At 43.5% G+C, this 17564-nt stretch overlaps 1 protein-coding gene across 1 annotated transcript in view; it reads left to right on the top strand.

Moving 5' to 3' along the window:
* Positions 1-15874, top strand: part of efnb1 (ephrin-B1) — a 60062-nt gene extending 44188 nt beyond the window's left edge. The window contains exons 3-5 of the mRNA XM_073486729.1: positions 5144-5236; positions 12177-12293; positions 14896-15874. Of these exons, the coding sequence (XP_073342830.1) occupies positions 5144-5236; positions 12177-12293; positions 14896-15290 (605 nt within the window). The 3' untranslated portion in view covers positions 15291-15874. The remainder of the gene's footprint in view (positions 1-5143; positions 5237-12176; positions 12294-14895) is intronic.
* The last annotated feature ends 1690 nt before the right edge of the window (positions 15875-17564 follow it).

The raw sequence follows: 17564 nt of genomic DNA, 5'->3' as shown, positions 1-17564 counted from the left end.
GCAACCATTTCAAGTGTGGTTGTACTTGTGTGTGTGCAGCTGTGTGTGCTGTTGCTTCTGTGTATGTGTGTGTGTGTGCGTGTGTGTGTGTGGGAGAGGAGTCTAATCAGGGTGCAGGAGAGTAGCTCCCCCTCTGGCTGTATACTGGAGCAGTGAGCAGAGCAACAGTTGTGCGCAGTGTGCCACTAACCACCTTAAACCTTGACACTAATGCTGCTACCTGCTTACCATACATGCAGAACAGCGGCTCCTGGGAGCAGGCAACACGCCACGACATTAGAGCTGCTATATGATAATGTTTTGCAAGAGCTAAGTGGAAAAAAAGCCCCGTTGTTGAACATGAAGATGAGAAAATCAGCTGCGTCCACGCACATTACTCAAAACCACATTCATTCCGACCTAAATTCAATCTCGGATTTTCAAAATACCGTGAAAAATGTGCAGCCCCGCTGTCAAAGATATGACAATTTTATATTGTCTGCCAGGTTTTATTATTGAAAAGAAACAGGAGAAGAAAACACTGGCCGAGCCGAGAGCGCCTAATTCATCTGAGATGATATGAGAAGTCTGAATGAATTTTCTTTGCCCATGCCAAACTTGCGCAGGAGGCTACGTGGGAGAGACGGCGAGCGAGAGAGGTTGGAGGTTGATTACTGATTTCCATTTCTATTTCTAGGACAAAGAAATGAAGGGCTGATGGGCTGGGACATCTATTTAGATCCATTTCATTCTGCCATAATCAGGCTTTAGCCATGCCCTTATACTCAGGATTAGAAAAGGTTCAAAGTGCAAACATCCAGATCCCCCAGAATTATTCCAGTCTGCCAGCCTCACGCTGTATGTTTGTGTGTGCGTGTGCGTGTGTGTGTGTCTGTGAGTGTGTGTGCTTGCATGCATGCCAGATCTGCTGGGGAGGGTTATCTCTGGAATCAGGCCCATAAACCTAATCTAACCCTCTCTGTGCTCATTCAGGAGTGAAATATTTTGTGCAAATAGGCTCTCCTCTCCTTCTCCCCGCCTCGACTCTGGTTCGCTAATGTAAACAAAAAGCGAGATAGCAATATCGCAGGTATGAGTAATAGCCATTTCTGTTGTGACGCTCTGTTTGATACAGACACACACGTCCCTGACACTGCTGTGTTTAGCTCCCTGCTTTGCCTCGAATGGATGAAACGGCTCTTTGTGCTGCTGTTTTTCCTTGATGCTAAGTGTGAGTGATCAGATCGCGGTTGTGTCTGTTTATGTATTTAGCTTTTTTTTTTTTTGTTTTGAAAATGTAGACATTATTGCCGGTGGTTACTGTGACTACCCGCTGCCTGCTCGGCTCGTCTGAGTGGAAGTCTGAATGCAGTGGAGAATGAGGGGGGAGCGGTGTGTGAAAGGTAGCCAATGAATGTCACCTCTCATCCACTTTCTCATTAAACAACCTGCTCTCTGTCTGTCACATGGGCTGTATCTATCCCCTCGTTCGGTGCTTTGGGCAGATGTCGCACGCGGGTGCTAGCGCGTGCGGGCGTAGACACGGGAGCACGCGCGTACACACACAGCCCATTGCGCCGTATGAAAGCAAGCCCCCATGGGCTGGACAGGAATAATAAGCAGCAGATGATTCATGATGGAGATGGGGAATGTATTCAGCAGGACCACCTGAGTGACCTCATTTAGCAGACCTGAGAATAAATATAGACCACCGCATCGCACTCTAGCCTAAGCTTGTGTCGTCTGGGCCAGTCAGCACTGCATCTCTCACACATCTCCCACTCCTCTCCTCGGAGCACCGAGGGGAGCAGTCCTTCCACTCTACCCTCAACGTCCTTGTGAAATCTGTGTGGATTTGTGTATAAGCGTGTGTGTTCACACATGCATGTTAATGTGCTAGCAGTAGTGGTATGTATATAATATTGGAACAGGAGCCTTTGTTGCAGGCCAGCTCTTTCCCCAGTAAGGCTCTCTCTTGGCTGATACATTTGTACTGTAGATATTTCCCAACATCAACATTTGGCACCTGGTTCCTCTTATGACTTCAGCAGCTGTAGATCTTTTGTTCTCCCACTAGTCACTCTGCGGCCAGTGATCCACACCCACAAAGAGGGGCCTTAAATCATACAAAAAAACCCCAGCGTCGGAGCCGACCACTTTATTAAAAAAAGCAACATTCCTTCATGCAATGACCAGTTCTTCGGGTATTCTGGACCGCTAACGGTGAACCGGTTTGTTCCACTAAATCATTAGCAGCAGCAGAATGGGAGTCTCTTTGTTCTTCGCCCGGTCGTCGCTTTATCCCCCAGTGTTTTTATCTCCATCGAGACGCACAGGAAGACCCAATTCCCCAGTTTCCTCTTTCCAAAACACGCCATGACCGTCGGCCTTTTAATATCTGGAAATCCAGATTTGGATTAACGTCAGTACGCGGGGATGAAACGGGAGAGAGAGAGAGAGAGAGAGAGAGAGGGTTAGAGAGGGAGGAAAAGAGGAGATAGAGTGAATGAGAGGCTTTCAGATTAAAAATAAAAAGCTGGCAGTGTGTCCTTGTTGTGGAGTAGGGTTAGGGGAGCTGGAGAATCGTGGCTGGCAATCATCTTTTTTTGAGTGAACTCATGACATGACAGATGTCAATACAGTGATATAAGCAAGGGTTAGAATGACAAACAGAGGAGTGCATGGCGCTGAGCAGTCTGTGTGTTTTTTCTTCTTACCGCACATTATTTAATGCGCTCAACAGTTGTTTCTGTAGTAGATTTCCATCTTGAATAGTACTTAAAAGATGGATTCACATAAGGAAATGTGGTTAAAATTGGACACGGTTAATCGGATTATGAGTTTCCAGCGTTACAGTAAGGGCCTGGAATTATTTGACATTTTAAATGGCCTGAAAACAAACAACATATGAAGTGATCATCTCTTTATAAATCCTGCTCCTTTGCAGTTGTTCGCCCAAACAGACGCCCCAAAGGGCCAACTTATCACCATGCCACATCAGTAGTGCAGGAGTCCGTTCAGTCGGCCTCAAGGAATAGTTAATTTAGATGACAGAAGTAAGTTAACACTGAGAAGATTTGCTCTCCCTGAGTGGATATAAAATTCATAGCATGACGCTCACTCTTAGTCAGATTATTCAAGGCTTTGAGCTCGATCTTCAAAGAGCTCATTTTTGTATAACCTTGCCCTGGAAATTTAAAAATTGAAAGAAGAGGAGAAATTGGCTGGAAAATGGCACGATGAGGTTAGTGCTCGTGGCAGCGTCTGGGCCATTCAGAGCTGTGTGCCTTTAAGACTGGAAACAGGCCTGTTCACCTCACTGTCTTTGAATGTTCCCGTTTAGAAGAGACATGCTCCCTGCATAGGCTTTACATAAATCATAAGACTCACTTAGCCTTGAGTGTTCATCCACATTAATGTCTGCACGTAAATTTCAAATCTTTTTGTTCCTGCACTGCAGTCGCCTCCACCTGCCCCTCGTATATGTTTCAGTGTCCGGTTCACTCAGTCGTGTTGAGTCTACGGCGGCCGGGTGGGTGGGGGGGGGACCGTGCCATAGAGCTCCTGACACAATGTTATCACAATCTTTCTCACAAATTATCACGTAGTCCGGCCACACTAACAAAATGTTGTGGTTCTCTGTGTAATTTAGAGCCTGAGTCTGATCTGATAATGTAACATAATATTAGTGCAATTCATTATTTAGTTTTCTTCAATTTCGGCTGAGTATAAAGCTGAAATCCCACAGGGCAACGAAATGTCAACATTAATAATACTTAGGAATGACAAGGCATGAATCAACTAGATGAGCTTTTCCATTGCCGCGGAGCCAGATTTCAACACTGACATCAGTTCAAAGCAGGGAAACGCATGTAGAAACATCATGCCAGCCAGAGTAAGCATTTTAATGTTTGTGGTGCATTGTTTGAACCCATCCAAAGCCCCCCTCCCCACGCCCAACTGTAGCTGCCTCTTCTTTGTGTCATCATTAGATAAGCACCCTCTCCAAGACTATCTCATCATAATGAGGGTGCCATCTGAAGCAATCACCCGGGGAGATGGTCATTGAGTTAAGAGGGAGGGAAAGGGAGGGGTAGAGTCAGATAGCTCAGATAAAAAAACTAAATGAAGTGAGCGAAAAAACAGAGAGAGAGAGACCGAGAGAGTAAGACGGATAACGCAGGAAGAGAAACAAAAGCATTTCAGAGGAAGGGAGTAAGTTGAAACAGCAGACTAAGCGGAGATGCAGATCATTTGGGGAATTCCAAAATTAGAGCTGCCATCGCATGCGCCCACACCAGGCGCACGCCCACACACACACACACACACTTACGCACATGCCCGCGCACGACGGCCTTGTGCTTAGCCGCTGCTCTGTGTTAAGGTCAGAGTCCCACTCTGTCTCCCTAGGTCATTATCATGTGCCCCAAAATAGACAGCCAATTGTGTCACAGTGTCTGAAGTGAATGTGACATTGAATAAACAACCCTCGACCCTGAGCGCCGCGCTCAAGTCTGAGCGTAATGCAAACTTGAAAACAAATGGAGAAAACCTAACACACACACACACACACACACACACACACACACACACATGCAGCCTTCGATATATAAATGGATGCACACACACGCACGCGCAAACATTAAGGGAGGCATTTAGCTCTCAGCACAAGCAGCAAGTAATGACACATGTGGCTCAGAGGGAGTAAGCTGCTCGAGGAGTTGGCAAGCAGCTGGAACTCTCGCTGGCATGTCTCACTGCTGAACTATGCACAGACAGAAACACACACACACACACACACACAGGTCTGACCATGTTCCTTCTCTCCACCTCAGCGCTCACCCTCCCTCAGTAGGCTCTAATGTTGTTCCATTCATTTGACTTCACTTTATTGTGTTAATGAGAGATACCGTTGAGAGGAGCTGGCGGTTGATTGAGGGTGAGAACGGCTAATCACTGGAACAGCTAATCAGTGCTTGTCGTAAATATTGATTAGTTCTGTGCGTTATGGACGTGCTCATTAACCAGTGTGTCGTCTCCTCTCCTCCTTCTCCTTTTCCTGCTTTTCCTTCTCTTTACCCTCCATCGCTTCCTCCCTCTTCTTGTCCTTCACCCCTTCCTCTTTCTCCTCACCTCCTTCCTTCTCTCCCCCAACCCCCTCCAGCGACCTCCAATGGAACGGTCGAGGGCCTGGAGAACCGGGAGGGAGGCGTGTGCAAGAGCCGAGCCATGAAAGTCATCATGAAAGTCGGGCAAGGTAAGTGTGCGCTCACCTCACATGTAGAACACAATACAGCAGTGCTGCCTTAAAGCCATGTTTCACTTTGGTGTGACATTTTCATTTATCGCTATGTGTGCGTAGCGTGACTTTGTCCGCCACCAGCCTTCAACAGGACCTGCTCTCTACAACTGTATAGTTGTGAGATGAAATGAATTTGTCACCACTGTAAATGTTATTTTTAATTTTCATATCTGATGCGACTTCTCTCAGGCATTACTTACAGCTTGGTGATAATTCAGTGTTACCAGTTATCGACTCCCAGTGATGTTGCCAGTTCTGATGTCCAAATGAATGATTCCAAGCAAAATGTCATTAAAAATTAAGAAAATAAGTTTTTTTTTTTTTTTTTTTTAAATTAGATTAAATGATTAACACTGGAACACAATTTATTTTATTCAACATCAGTTTCATTATTTTTTTATGGGATTTTACGCACATTTGCAATTGATTCTTTTTAATAATTTGATATTTGTATTCTAGCCATATTGTTTAAAAATATTGTAGTAAATATATAGTAAATGCACACCATTAGATTGCAGTGTTTGATTTTACAGGTTATAACATCATATAAATACATTCAGGAAAAAAGTAAAAAAAAAAGTAGTGTCACTATTTAGTGTCAAAACACTTGACACTTTACTACGTAGCATTAATAAGCAGTATAAAAACACTTACCAATTAGTTTAGAGCAGGGCTGCCCAAAGTGGGACCAGTGGGCCCAAGTTGGCCCACCATAAGGTTTGAGGTCCAACCAGATATTTATAATGAAAAAAATCAAAAAGAAAACTACAATATGAACACTTCTTATGCTGTTTTACTTTTTGAGAGGTGCTCTTTAAATATGTAGGATCCCCAATTATTCATTAACTTTTTATAACCTCAGCACATTGGGCAGAGAGACACTGTACAGGAAGTCAGTCTACGGAAGCCCTGAGAGGCAAGTGGAAAAAAGGGAACTTTTAAAGTTTATCCTGGCAAAAACTTTCTTTTTCATATACTTCTTAAGTCATAAACAGAGGAGAGAAAACAATTTAGATCAGACTTAGAAAATTGATTACCAGATTTTTTTTTTTCTCACTTCCTAGGTATTTTATTATGCATCTTCTCAATACAACACGTCCACCATTAAGTCTCAGTTTTGGCCCTCTAAGTGAAAAGGTTTGGGCACCCCTGGTTTAGAGCAGACATGCATATAATTGTAAGGATATGAAGCACATTTAAAGTGTTTATTAATGTATTTGCCAACAATTATAACTTTTAGCTGTTGATACACATTCACAAATCATATAAATGTGTTCAAATATCACAAAGACACAGTGAAATTGAGAGTTCATTCTTGACCTCAGAAAGTGTAGTTTAATAAAAAACTACTAAAAAAAAAGTAATAAACAATAAATTCAAGGGTCACTTTCTATATTTCATTGGGAGCTTTCAGCCACATCTTGTGGTCTTCATCAATGTAGTTTACTCAGTTGTTATGAGTAAAGAAGCATTATTCATGAATAAAATAAATACAATGAAGATATTATATTGGAGGACTTCAGTGAAAAGAATGCAATATATGATACAACTATATATAATTAATGAATATAATAAGTATAAACTTAATAATTCACACTTACATTTGATATGGTTACAACTGCACATTGTCGTAGCTGTTTAAACACCACTTTACAGATGCTGTAAAAAAACACTTAAAATGTCTTAATTTAAATTTAGCGTATTACAGTATGTTATATACCATTTAGTGATGTTTTTAGGAGGTTAAAATAAGTTGTAATTTAAAAAGATATCATAGTAGAAAATGTAATTCAAATCAGATCAGACTTCAAGATAGCAAATAAAGATCATAATTAAGTTTTAAATGACATGCTAACATTTAGTTTAATCTTTAAGGTGGTGATACACACATTAAGTCAGTAGAGATTTGTCTACCATCAGATACATTATACTGAGGTAACTATTGCTCCAGTATCTGTGGTTGTGTTAAGCCATCGCCAGCACTGTTGGAAATCAATAAGCAGGACTGCTTTATGGACTGCAGTATTGGATTTACTGGATTTTTGCTTCACTGTGATGCTCTACCCTGATTTATTAGATATTTAGTTAGGTATAAGTCATGATCACTTTCCCAATTTCATTTCCATTAGAGATCATGGTATATAGGGATATTATGCAGTAAAATGACACATACTGTGATTTATTTTTTATCCATATGGCCCACCCCTGTTAGTCATGTACAGTAGTTTTGAATAAATCTTTTTATATACATAAACACTTTGTGTAAACAGTGAGATCACGCTGAAATAACGTACAAATAGAAAATGACTATGAGGAATGACCCCACTTCTAAATTGTTAAAAGTCCTGTGATGTTCCTCAGCTGTTTCTCAGCTTGGTTCTTATACAGAATGAAAATGTGTTTGAAATTGCTATGTAAGTGCATGGTCGGGGTAAGTCATCTAAAAATGCTAGAAATAAACAAGTATGCTTTGTTTAGATATCCTTGGACACAACATTTGGTTTGAATCGTACTTTGCACTTTTAGACGTCTTTTTACTCGATATGTGGACGTCCGTATCCTGACTTTGACAGGGTACAGTACACAGATGTGTTACTCTGTAAACATTCCCCTCATCCTCAGCGTGGTTGTTTTGACCGAAACAGACACTAACCACCATCTGAGAGGAACATCTGCCTGCCGCGATGATCTGATTCCAGCTTAAAAGCTGGATCTTAACATGTCAGAAATAAACTCGCTGAGAAATCTGCAGAGTGTGTGAGTGTGTGTGTCTGCAAATTTGTGTGCAGAGATTTGAATGGTGGCTAGTAGGATGACAGCAGTGCATCCTGGCAGTCGGTGGGAGAATAGAAGCTAACAAGCTGCTGATGCTAGCAAGGTCTGAGTCGGAACAAATTCAGCAGATACAGAGAAAAATACCCACAGCCATCTCGGGAACAGACAGGCACTGCATTATCTCCCCATGTAGGTCAGTATGAGCATCCGACAGCTCTGGCCTGCAACACCATCAACAAATGACAACACAGTTGCATGAGTGCAGGCAACACAGCTTTTTGCTCTAAACTATTAACTGAGAGGAAAAACAAATCCCTGAACTCACATTAATGAGTTAAAAGGAAACGTCTCATTCGAGGAAAGTTCTAGGAAAGTGAGCTCGAGTTTGTCTCTCTTGCTGCCGGCTGTTCCTCAACTTCGCCAGAGCCGTGCGCTCATTTCCCAAAACGGTCCGAAGCAAGCTGTCACTCACAGTCAACGTGCCCTAAAAACCCTGTTAGAAAAGATGCTGTTGGCCCAGCTGCTACTACTTTTAAATCTATTTCTGTGAGTGGAATTTTTGATGCATAATGTGCTCGACTAGCCCAGTAGCTATTAGAGGAAGGGCCCAGAAGCATTAGAGCATCGACAGAAACTTTGATTTGGCTGCCGAATGTGGGTTCACTGAAAACGGAAAGAATTTACTATTAGTACAGCAACAAATTATTCTTTTCAATATTGATTAATCTGCCGATTCTTGTATTGATTAATCAGTTAATTGTTTTGTCATTGACATTTTGACACTGTTGTGTTTGTACTTTTAGTTAAGTAAAGATCTTAAAGGTGCAATATGTAAGAATTGACAGCCTGTCGAATTGAAAACAAATAGGGTCAGCTAGTTACCTCAGCTAGTGTTCAGAGAACCAGGGGAGTGTTGGTGTTTACACCACTAGCACAAGAACTTGGGGCTAGCTGGTTAGCATGCTAACTTCTGTATATATCTTTGCAACACAATACATAGATGTCATACCATCAGGACTGTTATTCATATTCTTTTGATCATTTTAGTAAATTTTTTGTTTTCAATAAAAATATGTACATATTGCATCTTTAATACTTTCTCCACCTCTGTTATCCAATTACATTCTCAAATATATTCAGTTTACAATCATGTATAACACATTAATGCAACAACCAGTCATTTCACCAGTAGTTATCATGAAACCAGTACAATTGGCTACCAACTAGTAGATTATTTGATTAATAAAATAAAGTGTTGAAAAGAAATCTGTGAAAGTTGTTGAAAAAAGACAACAATTTTGGTTATTGATTTTTACATTAATGTTATTTATGAAGCAAAAACTCAAAACATGTTCTGGTTCTAGCCTCCAAAACATAACTTTGGCTGTTTTTTTTCCCCAGTTTTATTTAAATATAAATTGTACATGTTAAAGGTGCATTATGTAGTTTTGTGAAAGGAATTTTCATCAGAAGAAAATATATTCTTAATTGTTTTTTTTTTTTTGTGCCCAACACATTAAATAAACAAACTCTCTTCATTTTCATGACTGAATGACCTGAATAAACAAACTGACCTTAAAGGACAACACAATTTTAGGTTTCTAGCTTCAAACAGTGTTCTGGGACCTTATTTTTCTCTGAGAACAGCTTGTTTATTCAGTTAAGGAAAAAATAAATATTTCTGAGTTTGTATTATTGCTTCATTAATATTGTCAATATTCAAATTCAGGGTTTGAACTTCTTCTCTTACACAGTACCCCTTTTAGCTTGTAGCCTGTCAGACTGTCAGACAAAGCCTTAGGCTCTTGAAAATTGTGATGAGCATTTTTCATTATTTCCTGACATTTCGTAGGCTAACAGATGAATCAATTAATTGAAAAAGCCCTCAAAAAAGACAAATCAATGATGGAAACCAACAATATTTGCCGCACTAGACTCTATCCCTTCTGCAGCCAAATTGCACTAGATGTTGTTTCAACAAACAAACCAAAAAATAAATAAAAAATCCTGGGCTCTGCTTGGCTCTGACCCCAGATGCTATTGTGTTTAAGCCACATTCCCTCTGCCGCTGAATGCCAACCCTTCCTGTGGCCAAGTCCCCGAGATCTTCCCATATGTCCACTCGTGATCCTTTGCACTTTGCTCTATGGATGAGATCACGGTGACTCATCCCACTGTGTAATAAGTTCACATTCTTTTACTGCTTTTTTGTGGCGACACACCCGAGAGTAATCACGTTGAATCATCTGTTTGTGGGAAATTATGCGCCCTGACATGTCGATATGTAATTGTGTTTTAAAGGCCTCGTGTTCCGTCTTTTGTCTTTATACCAAATGTGAAGTAAAGAGGAAGGGAAATTGATTGAAGGGGGAAATACGAGGAGCCCATATTTTATACATCCGCCGTTGTTCAGCACTCTCCGTCTCCTCCAACACATCACGTCTCTGCGCTCATTAGAAATATGTTGACTCACCGCCTCGCACGCACCTCGACCCCCTCCTCGTTTTCTCTCCCTCTACCTCTCCAAATCCTTCTCTCTCTCTCTCTCCCTCTCTCCTCTGTCGCTCTATCATTGTCTCCCTCACTCTCACTCCTCCTCCTCCTCCTCCTCCTCCTCCTCCCCCAGCCCTCTCCCTCCTTCTGGCGGGTTGGCAGTTCTGAGGTAGTTGCTGTCTGCATAGCTAAGGGAAATGTCAGCAGTACACACACAGAAAAATGGGTCAGAACATTAGAACGCTCGCTGCACATGCTCAGTGACACACAGTGTCGGGGCTATGTGCACCAAGTGAATCAGATCACTGTGTCCTCTGCCATACGTGAATGTTCCCGCTTCTCACTCCTGTCTTTCCTCATCAATTATTGATGGCGCACAACAGCTCACGGCTACGTTCACCACTGCTGCAACCAGTATGGAGCAATGCGGTGGACTGGACATGGGGAAGGCAGAGAGAGGAGAGGAGATCAATTTGTTAATAGTGCGGTTATGTCCGCCAAATGCCCAAAAAATGTTGAATTTATGTCCCTGTTTGACTTTCCTCTTTCCATATATCCTCCCTTTTTCTTCTCTCTTTTTTATCAGTCATATCTTCCAGACATCCTTCACCCGAATCATCTCCCTGCCTGAGTCTGGGGTGGAAATAGAAAGTAGACTGCCAGACTGTTAGGCCCTTTACACTCACACACACACACACATGCCACACAAACTGCCACGAGGGACTCAAATGTAAATTACCTCCTCACACGCCCTCCTCTCTATTTCTCACACACATCCCTTGAGCAAGCCTACAGGCAGATGCAGATAAGGCCCAATGGAGGAGATGCATCTGATAGTGTGCTGTGGAATCCATCGGACCGGCTTCGGTAATAGTTTATAACTGTCTTCTGTCTGCCGGCCCTGCCCTCGTAAAAGCCCCACCGCGGACCCACCGGTGTTTACCGCACAAAGACTTCAAAGTGCGTGCGCCCAAATCACAACAGACAGACAGATAAACTGTCTGTTTCCTTTGCGTTCCCCTCAGAGCTCCTTCACCCCTCCTCCTCTTCTCCTCTCCTCTTCTTCTCTTCCTGTCCTCCTATTCGAACTGTGCTTCTTTCAGCCAGAGTTAAAGCCAGAGCAATAAATAAGGCATATTATAGCCTTTTAACGTGATGAATAATGTAAAACAATAAAAAGTTAATATATAACTACTTTACCCTCATTCTGCCATGCCTAAGTGTATTGTAAGAATATTCTAGGTGTGTGTTTACGTGTGTGTACACGTGTGTGTGTGCGCGCGTGTGCGTGTGCTTCGCTCTCATGAATATGTCAGTGTTGGAAATGCCTGTCTGAGTGTTTGCTGAAGGAGCTGCTGATGTAGATGTGAGCTCATTTTTTACGACAGGACAGGGATACTGCCGTGTTTCACAGACTCTCGCTAACTTGTCCTTCCTCGTTTTGTGCTTTCATCTCCGCTTCTGAGACGCTTTCAACACATGCAAAGATAACCTTCTCTCTGTATAAAAGACTTATCAGTAGATAATAAAAAATAATCCTTGCTGACGAAGAGGAACAAGTCATTGTAATTCAGCGCATGCAGCTTGCCAAGGCTGAGTTTCTCTGTGCTTTTTTTGTTTCCCACAGTCCCAAACGCGGCGAACCCCGTGGCGCCGGAGACTCCAGAAGACAACAAGATACCGGAGTCCAGTCCCAGTCCGCCTGACCAGGGTCGGATTGGACCCGAGGTGCCAGGAAACCCTGGTGAGCAGATTGGCAGGCCAACATTATCTCCAAGAAACTGCAACTTTAGACTATTCTCCTTGCTTTCTAGTTTCTGGAGTGCAAATATTTTAGTAAAATAAAGCTTTTTGAAATGTAAAAAACGAATATTCACAGCCTCAAGGGTTCCTCTAATAATTAATCTCAATTAGCCTGAGAAGAGAAAATAAAAATCATAGCTGAGTAAGAATTCTCTTGTATAGCTTTTTCACGCCGCAGGCATTCCTTTGATTTCTGGAGGGTCAACATGCTAAAATAGGTGTAAAACCAGTGTTGTACCGAATGAAATCATACACATCAAAATGCAGCTTGCAATAAACAATAAGAACCCGCACCCAAAACAAGGGAAGCTCACCCTGAGCCACTTTACTCACTCATGCTGTACACAAAGGCAGCGCTGCACCCAAGGAGACTCAAAGACAGACTTCTTTATTATATATCTTCTTAAAACTCATTAGAATTGCAAATAAATGAAGATTAAAAGCCGAGATAATTGAAGAAGTCACTCGAGCCTCCCTGGCTGCTCTGGGCCCTCCTCGCTTCCTGTTTTCATGAGCACCTTTCATAACTGCTATCCACAGGAGGGACCACTTCTCAACTTTTTGACTTACTCCACAACTTTGTAAGCCACAAACTTCCTCCGAAGTACAGTCTGCTCTGCCTGTCCCAATGTGATAAGCCGTCCTCATTTAATAATTGCTTATTTGACATTAGTTGCTCTATAAAAAGATTTTCTAACGTCACTTTTCCCCATACCAGGGCTTTTACCTGTCTGCCATTGTTAGATCAGTGATTGTGTCAAGTGAAGTAGTGGAGGGTGGAATGAAGGACGTGTCACTGTGGTTTGAAGGGCTGATATTTCAGGAATGAAATTTCTGACAGCCTCTCTCTCCGGCTCTCCCGAGCCCAGAATGTACGAAATTCCTCGCGCCTCTGATTTCACAGATAAGGCTGGAAAACGGTAGCTTTCAGTGATGTCATTTAGTTGTGATAAGACGTAAGGCACAGTTATCCCCTCCTCAATAAATGGTTAAGTGCAGAGTGGTCAGCCGAGTGCGGAGACACAGTCATTAGTGTGGATGGCAGTCTCCGGAGGTATGGGGCTTTTGTGTGCCTGTGGGGGGGTCATGGACAGTAAAGAGGTGGTGGTGGTGGGGGGAGGAGGAGGTGAGTGCTGCTCTTTGGCAGCAGCTGCATGCATACATGGAAAACAGATTTGGTTCTTCTCAGATTTCAGTCACTGGAGGAGCCAGTCATTCTCCCTCTCATCCAGTAACAGCCCCCAATTCCTGCCCCGTCCTCCCCCCGCTCTGAGCCCCGCAGACAAAAGGATAAAATAAAATCAGATGTTCGGATTTGCCCCCCTCGTTTTTTTTCATATATCTCACTTGGCCTTTGCCGTACAAACATGGCCTCGGCATGTCATACAAGTTTCCCCGGCTCGATCTTATCGGAGCAGGGATCTTTGTTGTGTTGAGTGATGACTCCAGATTTCATTAGGAGGCTATTTTGATTGAGCTAATTCGATTAGATTACATCAATGGGGCTGTTAGTCAAGTAGAGCACACAACAAACAGGGATGTGATCACAGTTGATTTAGGCTCAGAAGAGTTAGAGCTGCACATGACAGGACAGGCTTACAGTAAATGTTATTACTCTTCTGATTACTCACCAGTCTCTAAGGGAGTGTATGAAAATGATTTGCATGTGCAGGGATGTGCCAAATCTTATATTTTACACAAAGAGCAGCCTTTCCAGTTAAATTAATGTTCTGTTTGAATTAGAAAGAAGCTTTGATATCATCCCCCCGGTATCTCAAAATAATATAATTACTGCAAATGTAACAAAAATGGTGAAAATTCAGTATACACTCTCTCTCTTGAATTAGAGAGCTGCTAAATACACATTTTTACTTTAGCCACCATATGTAACAGGCATCTAGAGCTGAAACTGATTAATTGATCAGTTGTCAACTATTATATTATTCACCAAATATTTTGATAATCTATTAATTGGTTCAAGTAGTTTTTAAAGAAAAAGATGTCAAAATGTTCTTTATTTTCTGGTTTGTTTTCTCTTCTATGACAGTAAACTGAAGACAGTAAACTAAACAAGACATTTTAGGATGTCATCTTGAGTTTTGGGAGACACTGACTTTTTCACCATTTTCTGATGTATTATAGACCAACAACTAATTGATTAATCAAGAAAATAACCAACAGATTAATCGACAACGAAAATAATTGTGAGTTGCAGCCTTTCAATCAACAGAACTGTGTTGAAGGGCTTGTGCAACGTTATATTTCCCCCCTTAACCACATCCTCTGAATATGGCAGAATGCAACTTTATTTGTATTTTTCTCTTATTTTGTTGTATTTTTATATTATAATCTCAAATATAAAAATTAAATATGGGGTAAGAAGAAAATAAAAGGCCCTCTCTTGTTCTTCCAGAAACATTAGACTGCCCTCCCTTTAATAAAAAATATAATTAAAATATCCTCCCCCTTGTCTGACCCCGCCACCCTCCCTAATAATGTTTGGACTGTCCCTAAGCCCTCTTGCTCTTTCTGTCTCTCTGTAGATACCATGAATCAGGACCAGTCTGGTTCCTCAGGTAACTCGGACGGCATCCTCGGCTCCAAAGTGGCCGTGTTCTCCGCCATCGGGGCTGGCTGCATCATCTTCCTCGTGCTCATCCTCCTCCTCGTCATCCTGCTCATCAAGATGCGCAAGCGCTCCAGGAAAAACGCCCACTCGCAGCCCCGCCCCTCGGCGCTGTCGCTCAGCACGCTGTCCAATCCCAAGATGCCCGGGGGCACGGCTGGCACGGAGCCCAGTGACATCATCATTCCGCTGCGGACAGAGAACAACTACTGCCCTCACTATGAGAAGGTGAGCGGCGACTATGGCCACCCTGTCTACATTGTCCAGGAGATGCCCCCGCAGAGCCCTGCCAACATCTACTACAAAGTCTGACACGCTCCGCATAGCCAGCGACACGGGCAGGATGGAGAATGAGAGGAGCGCTTGATTTACGTTCTTTGGGAAGAACACTTTCCTTTGCATTTTGGGGACTTGATGTTTCTTCAAGCCCGTGTTATTTCTACCACCTGCTGCACAAATCTGGAGAGACGCGCACTGACCAGTAACCAGCGGGGTTTGTGAGCTGACCTATGAGAGAGGCTTATTCTGTTTGTTTGGGTTGTCCGACAATCCCCCCCCTCCTCCTCCTCCACCACCTCCTCCACCTCCTCCCCTCCCCTCACCCCCCACCTTCTACATCTCCCCGCTGTGCTCCGACAGGGGGGCGGAGCTGGAGCGAGCCAACAGACGGAACTCTGGCTTCCTGGTTCGCTGTCCCCTTTAACGGGCAGGATATAACTTATCTCAGTTCCCTGAAGTACAGTCTGTGCTACACCCAATTAAACACACCATCCGAGCACACTAGCCAGGAACAGGCAGACACAGGCCCCGGACGCCACTCAGCCTGCAGTTTGTGTGCAAGCATAAAAACGTGTGTATGTGTCTCTGCGTGCGTGTGTACGTGTGTGTTAGTCAGGGCTCCGCGCTGGGCCAGGGAACTCTCCAGATAGCTCAGGTATCAGACACAGTGTGTGAAATAATGTGTTCCTCTCCCTTCGCACCTCTGATGTTTGCCTTACTTACTATTTTTGATGGAGGATTTCCTCGAACCCTGATTCAGTTCACAAAGCAGTTGTATTTTGTTAGACTTTTCCTACAAGTGCACAATGTATAGAGTTGAATATATCATCATTTTCGCTCCATCTTCTCACCACCCATGTCATCCATCGTGCTCATTGTTTTCCTGAGAACGAACCTTTGACCCGAACTGTTGATATCGAGGTGTGTGTGTTCCTGAGAATACTCCCTTCTCCACTGGTCTGATATGAGCTTTAGCATTACTCTGGTATTTATGACCTACTTGTGTGTATTTGAAGGTGTGTCCTCTGTGAGTGTGTGTGTGCATGTTCGGGCATGTCCAGACCAGTCTTGTATCTGGGCAGACGCATTGGCGTTGGGGAAGAAGAACACTAAGTTACTGTATCGTAAGCCTCAAAAAACAAGACAGACAGACTGACGCGCTGACAGACAGACAAGCCCGAGATCTTACAAAACCCCTTCCAGTGCTCCAGTTGGCACCAATTGAAGGTTTCATGCGTCTGATGAGCTTTCCGGGAGATGGTTTTTTAAGACAGCAGGCAGGTTGATATTTGTTTGTTCTGGCTTCTGGTGCTATGGTGTAAGCATCAAATAGTTAGTTTGGTGCCTGCTGCCTGGGCAAGGTGGGTGTAGGTTGGATGGTCGGCACTGATTGGCTGGCCTACATAGGTAGGACGCCCTATATATAAGTTGGATGGCGAACATTGAGATACAGTATCGTCAAATGCCAATTGGCTGCCATCTGTAGATGAGTCAGTGGAGTGCGCAGTCAGTGTCGTCGCCAGCGTGTGACTAATCTGTGTGCCATCTCCGTGCCCACACTCACCAGCCGGGGAGGAGAGAGAGAGCGGCGGATAAAGGAGAAAATGTTCCTGTGACTTGGCTTTAACCTGAGAGGAAGATGGCGGCGTGGATGGGGATGGCGGGGTGAAGGGTGAGGTGGTGGGGCGAAGGGTAGTTTTAGCATTAATTTTTCCATCCTCTCAACGGTTGTGCTGTGAATAAAAATGCTGTGCAGAATATTCCACAGTCAAGGTGTTCAGCCAGCGAGGACACTGCAGCTCAGCTATCACACAGCCCAGGGCAGCGGCACCGAGACAGGATTTACTGCAGCTGGATGTGTGCACGTGTGCCCACCGACGCTCTCATTTAGGTTGGGCTGGGGGAGGGTTCGAATCTGTCTGCGTGCACATGTAGGTGCATCTACGTGTGAGTGCTTATTTGTGCTTATATTTGCAGTTTTCACCCCCTGCGTGTGTATGTATGTGTGCGTTATTGTGAATGCTTCTGTGGTGTAGCAGCCGAACAGACTTGTTTTCAGGACTAGGTGCTCCAAACAGTGTGGCTGCCAAAGTACGGAGCGCCGCAGTCCCAGTTAATGATGTGTGAGAGGAGAGGGGAGCAGATAAGGACAGCTATTCCTCAGCGCGCAGACGTGGGCTGACGTTTGACGCACATGTGCACACACACACGCACGCACGCCCAGACACACCGAGACTGACGGGTCCAGGTTTATCTCCAGTCAAACGGTCAGACTGCCATTTAATGTTTATTCACCGGCAGAGACAC

Source organism: Pagrus major, chromosome 18 (assembly GCF_040436345.1).
Source record: "Pagrus major chromosome 18, Pma_NU_1.0".
Taxonomy (NCBI): domain Eukaryota; kingdom Metazoa; phylum Chordata; class Actinopteri; order Spariformes; family Sparidae; genus Pagrus; species Pagrus major.
Note: the sequence above shows the minus strand (reverse complement) of the source record. Positions and strands in the feature narration are given on the sequence as shown.